At 41.8% G+C, this 19,760-nt stretch overlaps 1 protein-coding gene across 1 annotated transcript in view; it reads left to right on the top strand.

Moving 5' to 3' along the window:
- LOC104263871 (vasoactive intestinal polypeptide receptor) overlaps nt 1-19,760 on the top strand; it is an 83,637-nt gene that overhangs the window by 19,086 nt on the left and 44,791 nt on the right. The window contains exon 3 of the mRNA XM_059818771.1: nt 4,537-4,644. Within this exon, the coding sequence (XP_059674754.1) occupies nt 4,537-4,644 (108 nt within the window). The remainder of the gene's footprint in view (nt 1-4,536; nt 4,645-19,760) is intronic.

The following is a 19,760-nucleotide window of genomic DNA, read 5'->3' as shown; positions in this document are numbered from 1 at the left end:
CTGTGCCTTGCTGTTATCTACCTGTGGGTAGTGAGAGGCATGCAGAGATCCCGAGATACCCCAGGCATCAAATGGGTATCTTTGCATCTGAACATGGATTGAAAGAGCAAAAGTCTTGTGTGTGAATGTCCTTCAGAAGAGACCAGGAGTGACCCCATTCATTAAGGAGAATTTGGTGCAAATGAGAGTCGTGCTGAAAGGGGTTTTTTTTTCTGAATTGGGAGTTCACCTGGGTTGTGTGCCTGGCACTATCCTACTGCCATTCATTTCTTTCCTCAGCCAAACCTAGTCACATCTCAGAGCCATGCCAGACCTCTGGAAGTCATGTTTATTCATGAAGGAAAGTTATTCTCTGCAGCTTCCTAGATAAGCTTTGGCTGTATATTTGCTTTAAGTGTAGCTACGACTCAAATAAATGTGGTGGTTTTTTTACTGCAAACCACTGTATACCTGTGTCTTATGATGATTGACCTGTTTTCTGTTTATTAACCTTTTAAAGGGAGAGGAAATGAGGGCCTGAGCTTTGATTCACATCTGGTGGAGGCAGTGGAAAAGGTTACCACCTTCTGAAGCTGGGACAGGGTTTCCTAACCCACTGCAGCCAGGACTATGTCAGGAGTCTTCAGCCACTTCTTCTGAGTCAGAACCTCTTAGAGGAGTGCTCACCAAAGCCCAGCTGAGGCTGATGCAGCCCTTGGCTTGCACTTGGGGCATTTGGCTTGCAAAGAGGGAGGCTGAGCTGCTGGATGTAAAGATCAGCATGTGGCCGACAGCCTCGAGCCCATTCCTTGAGCAAGACTTCAGGAGCCCACTTCAAGAGGGAGAGAGGTGGCTGCTGCTAATTACACTACCTGTGTGGCTTACAGTGCAATGATGAGCAGTTTGATCTGCTTATCTGAATGAAGGTTAAAAGGCAGCTTCATTAGAGTTGTGAAGGATTTCTCCCTGCAGCCCTCCAGAAGAAGATATTCGGCTCCAGAGAACACTTCGTGATGTACCAGGCAACAGCAGGACAAAGCTGAGTATCTGGAAGTCACAGTTAAAATAACTAAAAGGGAAAAGACTCACTTTTATATATATATATGTGTATACACACACACATATGTATATTTATAATGACAAGAATTTAAAGAGGGTACCTGATTACCCAGGGATGTGGTAAATGCTACTGTCTTGAAAAAGTCTCATGCTTATTGTTACACTGCTTCTCCAAACTCACTTGTGATCCTTTCCAAAGCAAAGCACAGCCCTTGGCAGTGTGTATTCCTTGGCTTTTGGTAACGAGCAAATGAGCAGAGCAGTTCGTTTGATTGAAATGGTGTTGAAGGGTAGGTGTGTTCATGGCTCATTTGCACCTGCTGCCTTGGGTAAGGGTTGATAAATACCTTTGCATCCTTCCTGCAGATACTGAGTGCAAGGGAGAAGACAACATTTATAATTCATTAATGGAGAAGCATTTAGCAATCACCAAACATGATTTGATCAGGCAAAACAAATTGTCATCTTTATTACATCCATGAAGGCCAAGTGATGCCACAGGGAAGAGAGGGATTTCCTTTTTCCAAGGCACATTGCAGCTGTTTCTGCCCTCAAATAGTTTTCTTTTAGGTATTGATCTGTCACGCTGACATGACTGAATACTGCCTGCCAACCCCCTGATCCCAGCAGTTTGCCAGGGTAAGGTCTATCAGTTTTGGAGAAAGAAAACCATTTCCTGGAAGGCTACTTGATAAAGGTTGTCTGTGTCCTGGTTTGGATGGACAGGCACAAATTTTTGCCTGATGTTGTAATGGGATGACTACAGGGCGAGCAGCAAGCGTTGGACTGCAAATGCAAAGCATCTTGCAGGTATCAACCATTGTATTGTTCCAATTCATTAAAATCGAGTTACTCACAGAATCACAGAATCACAGAATCACTACGGTTGGAAAAGACCTGTAAGATCATCAAGTCCAACCTGGAAAAAAAAAAAAAGAAAAAAAAAAAAAGAAAAAAAAGAAAAGAAAAAAAAAAGCCAACCACCACACAACAACAACAAGCCACAACACACCAAAAACCAACCCACCCAACACCACAGAGCACCATGTCCATCAAGCTACATCCCACAATGCCACATCCACACGCTCCTTGAATACCTCCAGGGAGGGTGACTCTACCACCTCCCTGGGCAGCCTATTCCAATGTTTCACTCATACAGGCTCTCTTCTAGTCATCGGAGAGAAGAGGAAACCTCCAAAGGATGATTCATTTTCTGAACTTTAGATATCCATCCTACGGTGACGTGAACTGCCAGCCAGAGCTCTGGTTTCCATTGGCTTCTTTAGCTTTACACGTCTGACTTTTAGACGCATAAATTTAGGGATATGAATGCCACCTTTAAAATCTGGACCCTTCCAGGCTGCTGCACAAATATTGTCAGCACGTCCGGGAGGGCAATAAGGAAGAATGGTGTTGGAAGAGCTAATAGGCAGATATGAGAGGTCTTTACAGAGGCAATAATTTTTAAAGATCCACTTTGTGGGTCTTGCAAGGCCAGTCTTGTGTGTCTTCACTTTATTTTAATCGAAGAGAGCTTTTGTTACAAAAGTGAACATCTAAAAGCTTTTTTCATGCATTACAGGTGGTGGTGAAAAATGCTAACACAGAAAGAGATACAGATTACAAAAATTCTCAAAGTGCGTAATTCAGGACATTTAAAAAGCCATCTGATGCTATCACCTTGTATTTTATTTTGCATTATAACCTGTCCTGAGGTAATGGGTGCACTATAATTTATTGAGGTTGATGGAGGAAAAGATTGTAGAACATGAAAGATCCTGTCATGAAATCATCTATTTTCCATGGGCAGAATATCTAATACCTTAATACTTTTGGAGCTGCTGGCTGTTTGGCGGCAGATAAGTACGACGCTGTGGAAACTGAGTTTTGCACCTGATATTAGAAACCTGAAAACTGAATTTTAATGAACGCTACAGAAGAGCATGAACAAAGAAGTTATCGTCAGTTATTCCGTTTTTCAGGCTCCGATAAACTCACCTCAGGACTTCATTTGAAAAGTTCTGTTTGCTCATGAAAGAAGGAAGGAAAAACCTGTAAAATAACTTTGAAAGAGAGCTGAGGGTTCTTTTTCAGCTTCAAAGCATTTTTGTGTGCTCTCTTTATTGATCTGAGACAGCACGCTGCCTCAGTCTGAACAGACTGATGATGACACCAGCCTTTTTCTTAGCTCAAGTAGCAAAAGATGATTTAAAGGAGGAATTTCAGATCGGGATATAATTACCAAGAAATGCAGCTTGGCAGTGGTTTTCATAAATCCCTTTCCTTGCATGTGAAAAGTATTTTCTCAACGCTTTCTTCTTCATATTCTAATTTCTCTTGTTAGGCTGTTGACCTTAACAGCAATGCCTTAGTCACATTTGGGGAAGTGTTGCAATCTAATGGGTCATGGCAAATAACCGAGAGCAGAGGTGCTATAAAAAAATGAGGTCTGTTGACAACCCATCTATCTAACCCAGGCAGTAATTGAAGTGCCTGTCTGTTGGAAATTTAAAGGGAAAAAAAAATGTTTTCAAAATTCTAGTAAGAGCTGTAAAATATGTAACATGTTGAGGCAAAAACACCTCCGATTTTTTTTTTTAATTCAGGTCTGCCAACTCCTTTTGGCTTCAGTGCTTATGTTACATTATTCAACAGCGCAGCACGTATGTGATATCATTAACGTCTTTTGAGAAAGTGGAAATAAAAGGGTGAAATCAGAACAACGTATTATAACTCTGTAGGTAGGACATGTGGATTTTTTTTGTCCCAGAAAGTTTTTATTCTCTCCAGAAAATCTTCAGAAATACTTAATTTTAACAAAATCCTATGTTTTCTCACTGAAGTTAGCTCCATTGGTTGTACCTGCATTCCTAGCTTGGATAGCTAGGCGTGTACCAACTTGCACCACCCTTCCATAGAGAGCATCTCCTGGCGACAGCCTCCAAGAATGTCTCCTTTTTAAGGAGAAAAACTGCTTCTGAGGAAGGGATTTGGCTCCTAATCCCTTGATCGTCACCAGTGTCCCCTTCCTCCTGAGCACATCCCCTGCACAGTCATCTCATTGCAAGGGGAAGAAAAAGCTGGTGATGGAAGTTTGGGGGAAGCAGAGAAGGAAGGGAACAGTGTCTCACATGTTCAGACCAGGTGTTTTAATGCGAGAGGGAGAGATAAGGGCAAGGGAGAGAGATATTTAATTAGGCATTTCTGCCTTTTTAATCTAAAAAAAGGCACTGTTCCCTATTAACTCTGATATGCCTGGTTCTTGCACTGATCTGCTGTTCTTTCTGTACTGATTTCTGGAAAATTAGACACCACCAGTGCTGAATTTCAGGGACTGGGGTAGCTGAAAGCCACATGTTTAAATAACCTATTTCTGTGCCTTTCCTTCCAAAAGGTGCCTGCACCGAGGTGGTAGGCTCCACACACCTTTGCACAGCTGCTCTGCCCAGCAGATACCGTTTGCGCTTGTTCTACCATCTGCTTTTCTCTTTTCCCCAGGTTGCAGAAGGCAATGGGACAACATCACGTGCTGGCCTGAAGCAGAGGTGGGAGAAGTTGTGGTACGGCCGTGCCCAAAGTACTTCAGATTCTTCACCACTTTTCTCGGTAAGCAGAACCAGGCAGCTCATCTCATTGAAATGGGTTTTATGGCTTCGCTGGGTTTCGCATCGTATAGTAGGGGAAGCTTCTTGCAATAATCAGATGGAGAAGCAAACTCTTTGCACAAGGTCAAGGCGGTTTCCAAGCCATAGATGAATGCCCAAACCATTAGAGCATCCTCCCTATCCTTCTTGCAGCACCACATACTACATTGGATCATAGGGATGCAAAAACGGCTCCTGGTGAAATCCAGTCATACAGCTGTTGTGCAGTGAAAATTGAATCAAGCTGTGTAATAGTATGTTTGTTGTACAAAACGAACAGTTTAGCACTGTAATTAATTAAGTCTCTGACATAAAGTAAACAAGCTGAAACTGTGTGTAATAAAATATTTTTCTGCTGAAATGATAAATTTGGCCACAGGCCAAAAAATTAACCTGACAAATAATGGGAGGGGAAGGTTAATGGAGAAAGTAGTTTAACTCACTGTTCGGCATGTTCTGGGAAGCTTTAATTTAAAACTCAGGTCTCAAGGGCCATACAGCAACAGGACTCTTTCTCTTCTGCTATTTTATAGTCATTATTTACTATTTTTATTATAGTAGCCCTGCAGGCATCCACAGAGAATTGAGCTCTTTTGCACTGGAGATTATGCACCGAGCTGATAAGTCTCCACTTTTACAGCCTCACAGTCCAAACACACATGATAGATTATGAATGGGAGTAAGGATACAATATCATCCCTGTTTAACAGGCCAGGGCACTACACTGATTAACCAGCACACGCTGATTACATGACTTGCCCAAGGCCACACCAAAAGCCTTTGCAGACCCAGACGGGAAATTCAAAATCCCCGGAGTCCTACCCTAGTGCCGTAACCTCCCTGTTCCCAAAACTCCCCAGTAGTTCATCGCTGCTGCATCAACACCCGGGGAAAGCAGGCAGAAGCTGCTGTAATATCACATCTTGCAGGACAAGACCCCTGCGCATTGGCCCAGCCACGTGGAATAATTGCCTGCTGTTGGTGCTTTGGGCCCTCTCCTCTCCTGAACACAACATTCGCTTACTAGGTTTTAGAGACCCAGCAGAGTTAGTTAAACAGGCAGAAAAAAACTCTCTAAGAAATTTTTCTAATACTTCATCTCACCAGAGCAGACCAATGTGTGTGTGTATATATATCTCGCATATATGCATGTGTGTATATATATGTATCTCATCGTGGCTGTGTTGAACTTAAGCTAATGAAAGTGGGATGCCTTTAATTGTACACTAGGATAGGTTTATGAGACTCAATAAACTTGCCCATTCAGGGGCATCTACTGCTCTGCAGAATGCCCTAGGACATCTCAGCTGGTCTCCAGGTTCCCCTCCCATAGTTCATGTGTCATTGGATGTCTCAGGTACTTAAGGGTATCTCAGAAAACCTATGCTTAGGCGAGTGAACGGTTCCTATTCTGGGAGGAGTCCAGACTTCCCCGAGAGCAGTCAGGGCATCACTTGGGCTCTCTGTGCACTTATCTCAATGTGCCAGGCCAAGAAAGAGCCTCAAACACAAGCCAACCCATGACCCTTCCCTGCATACCAATGTTGTAGCGTGGCTGTTGGCATTTGTGCAGTTCTGTCAGCAGTGAGTTCAGCAAATGTCATCTAGCCTCACAGCTGGCAATGTCAGCAGCCTTCTAGGGGGATTTCACATTGCTTTGGATGACTTTCCTCTGGTTAAATGTAGTTTTCTGCATCTGACTGTCATCCAGGCTTTCCGGTCACTGGGGAGCTGGCTGGTTTGGTCAGTGGTGGCTAGGGCATGATTCATCTCTTCATAAATTAGCCACTTAAAGAGATCAGATGAACAGCACCATGAAAATACCTATTTCTCCTCACTTAGTATGGTAAAGCACAGAGTGACTTGCTTTGTTGGAGAAAGCGGATTCAGCACTCTTAATTTCTGCTGTTTCGAATGCAGGTGTGTCTGTACAAGATAGGTGTCTAGGATCCCGTTAACATCAACAGTAATCTAGTCAGTGCAGACAACAGACAGCTGTATGTAGGAACCTGAACAGCTCTTCACATGTCATTTGCTGTATTGATAAATTCTCTGTTGAATGTAGTAGAAATGCAGGCACTAAGCTCGCAGGTAGGCACCTACACTGTAGGCACTGAGGGCTCCCTTCAGTGTCCTGAACATAAGCATCTGGTGCCATTTGAGATACTCTGGGATATCTAAGAAATCCATGAGGATGCCTCAACTGATGGTAAGATACCTGTATTTAGGAAACCATTTTCTACCTTGGAATGGCATTCGTATCAACTGATTTTAGAGTTTTCCATATGTAAACCTATGCCTGAGCTTGTTTTACAGTCAGTGGTGAGAAATAGGCACCTTAGAGGTGCAGTTCAGCTGACTTTTAGATTTTGACTTCAGGACGAGTTGAATAACATCGATAAACCACACAATTCTCTCCATTTACAATCGAATGATTGTAGAGTGGCTCTGGCAGATGTGAATGTCTTACAGTATGGGTGAATCCCACCTTTGCAGAGCATACGTGCTAGCACGTCCTTCTGTAAACAGAGAAACTGATGCCATTTCCAAAGCAGAAACAACAGCTTTGATTTTCTCTGAGCTATGCACTTTGTACAATCATATACAAATGTGGAAAGCAGATAGGGTCTTAAATAAAGGAAGGGTAAGATTGCCTCTTGTTCTATAGGATTTGTTGCAAAATTAAAGCCATTAAAGTTTGTGAAGCAGTTCTTCCTTTGTAGTAGTGAATACCATTGAATAGCTTTCAAGGAAATCAATCATCTGGTTAATGTTTATGTTTTACTCTTTGATCCCTTTGCAGGGACATGAAAGCTTATACCAAGTTGTGAGCAAGAGAAAATCTTTTTTTATATTTATAGCAGAAAAAGGGTGAAATACTGGGAAACAAAAAGTTAATGTGATTTTCCTGCCTAATGGAGAATATGCTCTTCAAATGACTAATATCCTATCTCATGGTAAATAAAGGATAAAATATCTCGTGGCATTTAGAAACCTTAAAATGCCTAGCATAGTCCTGATGTCATTTGACATTAAATTTTTATGCCATTCACAAATCCAGAAGATTTGCATTATTTCGTGACATTCATCAGTACCATGTGAAGGAGATAGATGAAAATATTTTTGGCACCTTTCATTATTAAAATGCATCACTTGCTATCCCTTGACCAGAGCATTCCAGCTTTCTTTCAATACATAGAAGATGACATTTGTAATAGGGATTTGTTTCCCGCAGTTTCTCCAAAAGCAAATTGTCCATCATGCACAAGTTAAACAGTAAAAATTAGCGCTGACAGTTTTTAAGCTTCAGTTATGAGATTAATTGACTTAAGGATGGGAATAACCAAGCTCTGGAATCCCACTCAGTGAGGTGAGATCCTTCTGAGTTTCGGGCTTGCCAAACTACTTTTTTCCTCTGGTGCTCTAAATTTACTTCTGCTCTCCTTTCTGCTCCTTCATGAGTGCGTTTTACTTCTCTTCCCTGCTCCACTTCCCTTCTTTGTGCTTAGTGGGCTTACTGATTGCAAGGACTGCAATTCATCATTAATTCTGGTATATTCCTATTTTCAAGCCATCTAGAACAGGGCTGTCCGGATCCTGCCTCTCCACAGGCGGGTAGTGCTGCTTCTAGTGTCACCCAGGCATGGCAGCTTCTCTGTGTGGACGTAAGCACAGCAATACCTGCATGCATTTGCATAGATCAATTCAAAATCCTTCAATGTCAGTCAAGTGCATTGGGACAAGACCAGCACTCTTATCAGACATCACTGCGGCTTCAGCCGTATCTTCCCTCCCCTGCTCCACGAGTTCCTGATTTCCCCCCCATTCTCCAATACATGAAGTCTTTATCCCCTTACTTGTTTTGTTCCCCTTCATCATTTTCGCACCAAACGCCAACTCTTTCCTGGTGTTAGAACTACACTGCCAAACACTGGGCATGAGTGACACAAGGAACTAGAACTTGTCGGCATTGATGGATACCGCACCATGAATTTATACTTTTGCTGGGCTGGTGGAGAGTGCACAACTTCACAGATGTAGCCAAACTGTGACAGTGCTGTCTGGAACAGGCGTTGTCACCAGTGCGTTATTATGTGGGTAGGAAGCCATCAGAGAGTCTAGATGGCATCGCCATCCAGTACTGGTTCATGCCCTGCCATCTTCCTATGGTGTTTAGACATAACCTGCTCTAACAGACGGAAATTCTAAAACAATGTCACAAGAAGACAACAGAAATTCTCAGAGCTATTGTGACATCCATGCACAACTAAACAAAAAGAGATAATGCAAGGAAGCAGTCAGGAAACTTATGTGGAAATTTGCCAGATATATCAGATCACAGATTGTGACAATACCACTTTGCCCACCTGAAGCATTTTTTAAGTTTCCACGTGTCCTCTTGAATACTGGACGTCATTATTCCTCAATCACGCCTTGTACCAGTCGGATCCTTGGGCCAGGGTTAGTACTTGGAAGGCTCCTGAAATAAACTGTGAGCCACTGGAGCAGAGTAGCTTCTCCAAGGTTACTCTTGTTCCTCCAGAGTACAAGAGGGTAGGTGATGACTTGCCTCATCCTACAGTGGTTTCCAAATATGTTGCCACTGCTTTTTAATCTCCCTCTGTTGTGTGTAAATGACAAAGATAAGCTGAAGCTGTGGAAGATAGATATTCTGGTAAATAAAAAGCCCATCATACTAGAAGAGACTGGAAGATTGTGGCTTAGTGACACTTGCTTAGTTTAGTAACATAGAAGGTGAGAGTTCCCATTACAAGAGCGAAATTAAGAAGGGAAAAGAGTAGTTTAAACCAATATTCAACAAAAGCAGAATGTGCAAACTGCCATGAATAGAGTCACAGTAGGAACTGGAGGAAGGTTCCAGTGGGGATTTATGTGGAAAGTAAAGACTAACTTTGGAGATATCTTTGATGAGTTTTTAAAGTGATTAGATGATGTTAAGGATCCAGGACATCTCCAGGGCTGCTTCTGCATGTTCTTTTGATGGACCCGTCGCATTTCATATACAGCGAGCCAAAGATACAGAGAGGGAAAGAGACTGGACTGTGTCGCTCATTGACTGCCAGGAGGGTGAGGGACTCAGTTCTCCACCTGTTCACTGAATATTCAGATATAATTTGTGCATTATGAGCTATAAAGGCAAGCCAAAACTGTAAGTATTGTTCTCAGGTGAATCTTGAGTTGTCTCAGCAAAATTATCTCCCCTCCTTTGAATGTCATTGCTAAGAATGCTGTCCATCTGGCACAGGACATTTCCTGGCTTCAAGCTGCTGCTCTTTGTCCTGTTTAGCAGTCCCAAATCCTACGTGCTGAGAAGCAAATCCTCCAAGTCATATCTGGCTTTGGATATCCACAGAAGCGATGCTTTTACTGGCTACCTGGAGTCTCAGAACGAGCATGAAGCTCTCTGTGGTTATTGTTGACAGCTTTTACATGCACTCACAGTTTGTTAAACTGATTTCCATGGTGCTCATTCAGAAGGTTTTGTGCAGTTCTTCAGGCAAGAATTAGGGTGGGATGAGAGTCATGTAACCAGACTCCTGTGGCTAACACCAGCTACAAAAATTGGCAGTTGTATTGTGTGTCGCCTCTAAGGTACATATTTGTGCAGAGCAACACTAAGTCTTTAGGTTTGCAATCTTCTCTCTTAAATAGGAATTTTGAAATGACAGGGATATTTATCAGCATTGAATCATGAAAACCGCAAGCTTTTCTTCTTCTACATGGCAGCTGGGATCTAAAGGGTCTAGGCTGCATGAGAAAGATGATTCAATCCGGTCAAGAGATTTATAAACTCCTGAATTTAAACAAGATCATATGTTAATCAAGATGGGCTTTCTACTGATTTTAGCCTTGCTCCTTTCTGTCTACATGGTGCAGGTAATCAGAGTCAGTATCATCTAATGTTAACCATATGAAAGCTCAACATTAAATCTAGCCAGATGTATGGGTTTTCTCCTGCAGTAAACAGAGGCATATCCCATATGTCCTGGAGGTGTTTCTCTGGGGTTTGAATCAGCCTGTGATTTCCCCACTGTTCACAGAGGGAAGTCTATGGAGTAATTCAGAACAGACACTCGGGATCTCAGCTGTAGGTGGACCAAATCTGCTCATCCACAAACACATCGATAAATTTTTCAGCTATACCTAAATCACTTGTGCGTTTAATATCATTGCAAGTTGTATGCAAATATTGTGTTACATCTAAAGAACTTGGAGACAAATTCTTCTCTGGGTTTACAGTCTTTTAAACCTGGAGTAACTGAAGTTTATACCAGCATTCAGAATCTGACGTAAAAGTCATTAAACAAGCCCTTTTCTGCATAAGCAGAGGCCCAAGACTTACCTGAGAAATCATGGATCTTATTATGTTATTGTGGATATTTTAAATCATAATCCATCATGAAGATTACATCCTTTTATTTATTTATTTATGTCCTCTTGTAATTTTAAACTTCCACATTCAAACTCCTGTCAGAGAGCTTTTTCCTTTGAATTTAAAAGGTATCTTTTTCTCTGTGTTAAATTTCAATTCAACAAATATAAATCAAGAGCTTTTTTGTTGTCTTTTGTAATTCTCTTTTTTGAGATTGTGCCCAAAATTATTTTAACTACCATTTGATCCTATGTACATCTCAGTTCTTGTGAGCACTTACACACAAAATATGGCTTATATCATTCCTGGCCTCTGACTGATGGCCTTTTGGCAAATTCGGTATGACAGACAGCAAAGGTCTAATTCTGTCATCTCATTTTTTTTCCTGATTCATCTGTAGAGAGATTTGGAAATGACACCCTCTCTCCATATCTTCACTTTGAAAGACATTGACTAATCCTTTGTAGTATTATCCAACTTCATTAGGACAGAGGCAATCAAGTCAAATTCATTGGATGTACGTCATTTACTGTTGACATCCAGGTCCTAATGGTTCAGGCTGAAGGAATACCCAACTATCACCGCTCCCCACCCCTTCCAGTTCTGGCACACACACACAACTCCACACAACTGCAAAGAGAAAAGGGAAGAGCTCCCCATGAAATAACATGTGAATGAGCCCCTGCAGATACTGAAGTAAGTGGTTAAATAGACTACTGCAGGTAGCTCCACAGACGCCACCTGCAAGCTTTCAGGATCCTCACGTGGAGCCCTCCAAACACATTTGAGTTCCTGTTGGCTCAGGGTGAGACAAGGAGGAGAGTATAGCCGTGTCTTGGGACAGGTAAATGAAATTCGTAAGTAGGACATGGATAGGGACTCCAGGGAGCTGGTATTCTGATGCCTTTCTATTTGGTTAGTTAAACATACGGATGAGACTCCTTCCAGTGAATTATGGACACCTAACATTAAGCAACTAATCTAAACTCCTTGTCTAACTTCTCCCTCCAGCACTTTCATGACATTTCTTGGGAAGGGATGAGATGACCTTTGGATATCTGATATGGCCTCTACAGGGAACCTGATAGTCTACTTTAGACTAGACTTCCTACATTTCCATGGCAGAAGTTAGGTGATATGAATCCCAACATTTTGCTCATTCAAGAGAGATCTATAACGAGTAGATGCAAACAAACAAAAGTGGAGGATCACATTTATTTCCCCCCCCCAAAAAATGATGCTCATTTACTTGAAAAAAATCTTAATTTGTTCTCTTGAGCCAGCATTCTTTTCCTCAATTTGTTTTCTCCTTTATTCTATATTGCTTTTGAAACTGGAACAAAAACTGAATAAAGTGAGGAGAGGGATGAGCAGATGGAAGCAGATAAGCAGAAGACATTATCACTACCATCGAGAACCCAAAAATGAACCAGACCCACTATTTATTTGCTGCAATGCTCATTTAAAAGGAAACAAGCAGTGCATCTGTTATGGAGGTTGTTGAATGAGGGCCCTCGACCTGTTCAGGTGCTCAGTCCAAATGTGCCTTCATATGACGAAGGCAGAATTGCCAGGAAACCTCCTCCTTTATGGGGAGTTGTGCCAATTATTTGCACAGCCCACCCTGAAGTCATAGAAAAGGGGGCAAGTCAGCCATCGCTCCTGCACCCTGTGCCCATCAGGGCAGCCTCCAGCCCTGTTTGATGTTCATTTTTCTCATTTGTCATGGACAACAGAAGGTCCAAGTAAGAAAGCAGTGCTGGATGACCCCATTTCCACAGATCGGTATTGATTTTACATTTGCATTTAAGAGTGTACCTTTCATGTTAGCCAGCTCCAGCAATGTGCATGGGTATAAATAAAAAAACAGGTGGCTTTCCAGATACACAGTTTAATTAAAGCTTGGTTTTGCTTTAGACCTTTGAGATTTGTTTGCAACTGAGGTCTCACAATGCATGTGCTCCACTCCTCTGAAGGATTGGTGCTGAGAAGGTTTTGTGGGCAGTAGCTGAACCTCTCCACCATCCTACAGAGGACCGCAAGTCATGTATGTCCAGTGATACCAATGCACACTGTGTTAAGGTCCTTAGGTTGAAAGCTCACTGCCAGCCCATGGCTTGTGGAATTGCTATACCTCCACTTATCCATAAATGTGCATCTTTTTTCTTGTAAATATTTCCTGATATATTGTGATTGCAATAACAAAAGATCTAATGAGAAATTTGTCCTGGAGTTTGACAGCTCTGCTTTTAGTGCGAGAAAACAAACAGAGTTTACAAACGGTGCCTAATTAAGGGGAACATGTGATGCTAAGAAGGGAGGAATTATCTGTATTTATTAAGGATCAAGATCTTCACACTTAAAAATATAATGTGCAGGAAGGGGAAAGGAAGATAAGGGAAAATGGAGGATTTCCCAAAACCCAGGGTGCAGTGAGCTTCAGGGCATTGGAGATACATGGCAGTAATAACTCCAGACCAAGTGATGTTGTCGTGGTTTAACCCCGGCCAGCAACTAAGCACCACACGGCCGCTCGCTCACTCCCCCCCTGCCCCAGCGGGATGGGGGAGAGAATTGGAAAAGTAAAAGTGAGAAAGCTCATGGTTTGAGATAAGAACAGTTTAATAAGTGAAATGAAATAAAATAAAATAATAATAATGATAATAAAAATTGTAATGAAAAGGAAAATAACAACAAGAACAAATGAAGAAACTGAAATCTGTGTCTGTCGTGTGACTTGCTGATACCATGCCATAGTTTGTACTATGACATAAAATTAAGAAATAGCATGAAATACTAAGTAGAAATTGTGCTGAAAGAATGGTCTTGTGAGCTCATGAGTGAGGCAGATAAAGCAGGTTTGGAAAATGTCTTGTCATGACTTATCCCACAAGTTTCTCCCAGATCTAACCACTTCAGCATCCAGTTAAGTGCAAGCTATAGCTGTCTGAAAGCCTCAGGTGTTTCCCAGTAACAGTAGGACAGATCAATAATAAAAATGGAACTAAAGATGTTCCAGTGGGCTCAGCAGCATCTCAAGAAGAGTAAATGATAAGAACTGCTATTGCTTTAATAGCTTCTGCTTGAAAAAATCGATTTCTGACCATGGGATATGACGACAGAGAAGCAGGACAGATTGCTACTCAGAGCAGACCTTCCCCTCTCCTTTAGAAACTATTACAGAAAAGGTCAAAAGAAGCAAGAGGGAAACAAAAGCAAACACCCCTTAGCAATGCCTGGGCTTCTATCTCTTTGTATGAATTTGGGCTCTCATTAAAAGCCAGTAAGAGGTTTTCTTCCACTAAGATCAAAGAGCTAAAACCTCACCTATGACACAAACTTTCAGACATGTTTCTGAGTCTGAAGTGTGTATTTGAAACAAATGAGAGGCAAAAAGAAATTAAGAAATAGAAAAAACTTAAGAGCTAGACATAGGCAACTAATTCCTTCGAATACAGTTATCTCTCTTCATTTATTCAGTTCACCTGTTCAGTGTTTAACTCCTACCCAGATCAAACACCTTTTATAAAGAAAATGTGCTGGTTTTATCTTGGTTCAACTAACTCCTCCCTTCAAGTCCAATATGTCATGAATAAATCATGTCATTCCTCTACCAGGCCCTTTACTGGTTTGTATAACCCAATCTGCAAAGTCATTTTGATTCTTATCTCTCCCACATCATTCCCAAATACACTTACAAATCAGGAAATTGAATTAGAAGTTTTGCATGTGTTTGTTCCTGTTCCAAAAAGTCTATCCTGATTAACAAGTTGTGTGCGCAGTGTTTTGCTGTAGAACAGCGTCTCTCCATTTTTTCCAAGGACCAGTGATGAAAATAATTATTCACTGCAGAGCAGAGTTAGACCCCTTGTCTAGGACTATGAGGATCCTGGAGGCAGACGAAGAAGACTTGGAGTCAGCCCTCTGGGCTGTTGGTGTGGGCAGCGGAGGGACCAAGATCAAGGCCAGAAGACCTCATGGAAGGTGTAGCTGAGCAGGTCCATCAGGCGATAGTGGGAGGTTCATGTCCAAAGGAGAATAGGGCCACCATCATTGGAACAATGTGTGAATAAAGGTATGGACAGACACTGTACAAGTAGGGTAGCTAGATTAATGCTCTTCCATCTAGAAAAATGTGGATTGAAAGGGTGTAAGTCAGAGGTAAATACAGTCATGACTGTTGTGGGGAAAGTAGGTGGGGAATGATTGTTTCATGGTGTATGAGAGAAGGGGTAGTAAACGTAATTGTCCATCAGCAGGTCTAAAATAAGCATAGGGAGGTCTGTTTACACACAACATATGAAGAAATGGTGGGAGTGATAGACCTGGAAGGTACAAGTGAAAGCCAAAAGTATAAAGAGCTATTAGAATTATTAGGAAGAGGTAAGAAAAATTCAGAGTATAGGAATAAGATAAATTCAGTGGTTAGGTGTGTGGAACACTAGCTCATATGCAACTTCCATTTGAGGGAGCTGAGAAGACATTTCCAACATCACCAGGATATGCAAGATAGAAAGCCATAAAGTCATTTAGATGCTTAACTTGTCCTGCTTCCTAGGAAGCTTCAGCAGCTCTTCATGCAATGGGGGAAAAAAAAGCAGGGGGTAAAGACAAAAAAATCCTTATCTCCTGATCAGTATCAGTAATGCCAATTCATTGTCATTTGTAGATCCAGCTAAAAAAGATAGGAGTTGTGTAGGAGAGGAAAAGGAGAGGAGAATGCCTTTGTCCTCAGAAGAAACTGAATTAAAACAATGAGTAAAATCTGAATATCCAAAAACTGAAGTAAACCCAGGAATACTTTGACATTTCCATCATGAGTTTACAGGTGTTGGGGTTTTTTATTTTACTGGGGTTTTGTAATGCTAAAAAGAAACATGTGGGGGTTTTTAACCATAACTTGTCTCAAAATTTAGCCTGTCCTACTTGTTTTCATTCAGAGGGGTTTCCTTCCCTCTGTCTTTGATACGCAGAGCAGAGAGTTTCTGAATCACCCTGCAAGCGAGAAAAAGCCGCTTAGGATAGGTGTGAGCCACGTACCAGATTTTGTACAACCACACGAGCTAATCAGAAGGAAAGATAGGAGCATTCAGCTAATTGCTTACAACCATCAATTACATTTTCATAACAGGCATGCCATCAAACTGTGCAGATTAGGAAATTAGAGAGGGTTTTGTGAACTCTAAAGAAGCATTTGCTTAAACCCGGAGCAGCTGCTGGGACAGATGGCGAAGTCCTGTCCTACAGCAGACATGATGCTAGGAAGATGCAAAAGTGTACGGAGGAAGTACAGTCTCTCCTCGTGCTTCATGTACATGATCATTAATAGCTGTGGCACACTGCAAGCAGGTTTTCAAGGAATACGGGCAGAGGTAGCACATGAGGAAGAGCTGTGCTTTATTTTACATACATATATTATATATACAGCAGTTTACATTGACTTGGAAGGCCCATCCTGTCTGCTTAACTTTGCAGTTGGGTAGGGTTTAGCGTGCTGCAGACGGGCTGGCCTTGGTCTTGGGAGAGACTGCTGATTTCGCGGGGGCTTGACCTGAAGCCACTAACGTGCTTGCACTTCTGTGGTCAATACATCTGCAAAGAGCCAGAGCTCATATCTCAGGCTGGACCGAGAAATGTGGGGATTTGATTAAACAATTACGGCCCGTCATGCTACGCGTGAGCCTTTAAGGCACTGTTGAGTTAAACTGACCGTTTGTTCAGGCCTGCAGCTTCACCCCTTGCCTTTCAATAGTGTTTTATGCTTTGACTATCATAAATACTGATATAAATGAGCCAAAGGTCTAGCCTCATATTTGCACTTGTAATTCCCTTCTGTAAGCAGCGGTTTTTATACCACAGCATACTTCTGGAAAGCTGACTGGTTAGTTTCCCATCCTGGTTCTCCCGCAGTAGCTATAGTTCTTTAGCTTGTATAAGAATTACCTCTGCACATTATATTTGTCAGCTCTAGAGAACTAGCTTTTTTTTTTTTTTTCCTTTCATTTCTGCACTGTTATTTTGTTCCGTTTGTACATTCATCCCCTCCTACCTGGCAGGGAGCCTTGTGAAAAGGTCATCACCTTGTTCCCTTTAAAACCTTCATGTTTAAACTCCTTTGTCCTGATATCTGCAAAGAGAGAAGACAGCAGTGAAAGAGCTGGGGTGCCGAGATCCCTCTAATTGTCTCCCTGTGGTCCTTTGCTCAAGACTCAGATACACGATCGAGTTATTGCATCTTAGCAATTATTGTGCATCTGGCGAGCCAGGGTAGCTCCCAACATGCCTGATTTATAACTTTGGCAGCCTTGGAGAGATTTTACTTAATTTACACTACAATGAAAACAGTTTAGACTAGTAGCCTTACCTCCTATTTGCCGTGCTCAGAGTCACTGTGGATGAGCTGGAGAGCAGTTTATCACTGCAGCATCAGTAGCAGCATCTCATGAACAGTATCCCAGCCTCATGGGATCTCTGCTTCTGCAAAGATTGTGCACCCCTGAAATGGGAACCAGGGATTTTGGTCTGTTCTCCTGACAGCACCCAGAAGGGGACTTCTGTTACACCCAAGGCTCCCGTTCACAAATGCACTTCTGAAGTAATGAGACCCTCTTGCACGTTCTAATTGCCTTTGTATTTTCTAACCATGGGCAAACTGAAACACAGGAGGCTCCATCTGAACATAAGGAAACACTTTTTTACTGTGAGGGGGACCAAGCAGGTTGCCCAGAGTGGTTGTGCGGTCTCCATCCTTGGAGGTTTCCAAGGATATCCAACAGGCATTGCTAGACATGATCCAAGCAACCAGCTCTAGGTGGCCCTGCTTGAGCAGGGGGGTTGGATCAGATGACCTCCAGAGGTTCCTTCCAACATCAGCCATGCTGTGATTCTGTGATAGCAGGAAGCTGAGTTCTGGTAAGACATGTTATGAGGTTATTGTTATCATAAATGAGAGTTAGTGGTGGCTTTTTCAAATTAAACTCTTTTTTTTTTTTTTTAAATGGAAAACCTCATCTCATCAGAATGGATGTGGCTTTTCGGAGTGGATGCACCAGTTTGACAGTTGTTTCTGATCAAAATGAAATGCAAACCCCACAAAAGGCAGATTATTTCATGGCTGTTAAATAATGCCATCCTACCGATGGGACTCTGTTCACACCAGGGGCTTGAACCTCCCTTTTCCACAACATAGAGGAGAGCCTGGAGCACAAACCTACTGGCAGTAGGATGCTTTCCAGCTCTCAGTGAATCTCCTCCACTGTGCATTGCTAATTACTTGTTACTGAGTTATAAACCACTGGTCTCCTTTCTCATTAGTTCTCCAGGCATAGGGTTTAAAAAGATTTAGCTTCAGTCTGATAGGAAATGGGAAAGTCTTTGAAACCTTGTGAACTTTCAAAGGCTGGAGATACCATTTCCAAGTCCAGAAGCTCTGTCTTTTCTGATACTGCCACTTATATTTTGCGGCTTTAATGTACTTCGTTAGTGCATCATTCTAGGGAGAATTTATGTTACACAAAGTAGTGAGAAACACAAGTTAATGGGAAATGGTTCTGGAAAACTGCATATAAAACTTCTGGTGCTTTGAACACTTTGCCTTCCCATTGGCAGAAGATCAGACTTTATTACCAAAGTCCTACTGTTGGTGGGGAAACTGAGACCCAGGGAAATCACAAGAACTGGCTGCAGTTTCACTGGAGGTCTGTGACAGAACTGGGATTTGACCTTGTAACATAAAAAGCTCAGTTTAATAGTTCAGTCTAAAGTTTGCTGCCTGTAAACCTCAGAGTAAGAATTAAGCTTGTGAGGCACTTTTCCACATTTTATGTTCGTTTTCAGTATAGAAAGTAATCTGGTAAGCAGTAGTTATTAGAAATGCTGTTTGCTCTGAGGGGAGACATCATCCATCACTTTAGCCAAAATTGTGGTGTGGTAAAATCTCTATCTTCTAACCTGGTACTTTTTGCACTTTCCAGCCATCTAGTATGGAACATGCGAGTTATTAGAAAGGGTTGTTCTATTACACCATGTGTGCGAATTTGCGCATCAAAAAGTGACGTGAGCAGCAAAGGGTCATAGAAAAACTTCTCTGGGAAGTGAATTTCCCTAAAAGCAGGGACTTTCTTTGTATTGTTTTTTAATCCCAGTGATGCTGTATCATTGTGCTTCCCTCTACCTTAGTATCCACATCTGCTAAAGCATTAAGATGACTTTCAAAAGTATTTTTGAGAGCAGTGAGAAGAATTACAAAAGAATCAACCAATTGTGAGGAAGTGCACTTAAAAAGAAGAAATAGGAGAAATATGACAAAATTAAGCTGAAAGAAGCAGCCTGAGAATAAGAAGCAAAGAATCAAAACCACCGTGAAAGCTAAAGGCATCCCCAAACAGACAGGAGGAGTTGTGAGCAGGAAATAAGAAGCAGAAAAGTTCAGATAATGGGATCCATTGTAATGAAGAAGAAATAACGGAAATTACATAATACCTCAAAAAAAAAAAAAAGTACTGACCAGTCATGTCCCTGATTTGTTTGCACAAGATCTCTTATGATCCCAGTATGAACCCTGGTAAAAAGAAATGCAAACAATGACCATGCAGAAAAAGCCTGGGGAACAGCAACCCACCAAACTGCTAAAGTTAACTTCTTTTGGAGCAGCTGTTAAAATGAAGAAAGGCACAAGAGCCTTC

Source organism: Gavia stellata, chromosome 6 (assembly GCF_030936135.1).
Source record: "Gavia stellata isolate bGavSte3 chromosome 6, bGavSte3.hap2, whole genome shotgun sequence".
In the NCBI taxonomy this organism is placed as follows: Eukaryota; Metazoa; Chordata; class Aves; order Gaviiformes; family Gaviidae; genus Gavia; species Gavia stellata.
Note: the sequence above shows the minus strand (reverse complement) of the source record. Positions and strands in the feature narration are given on the sequence as shown.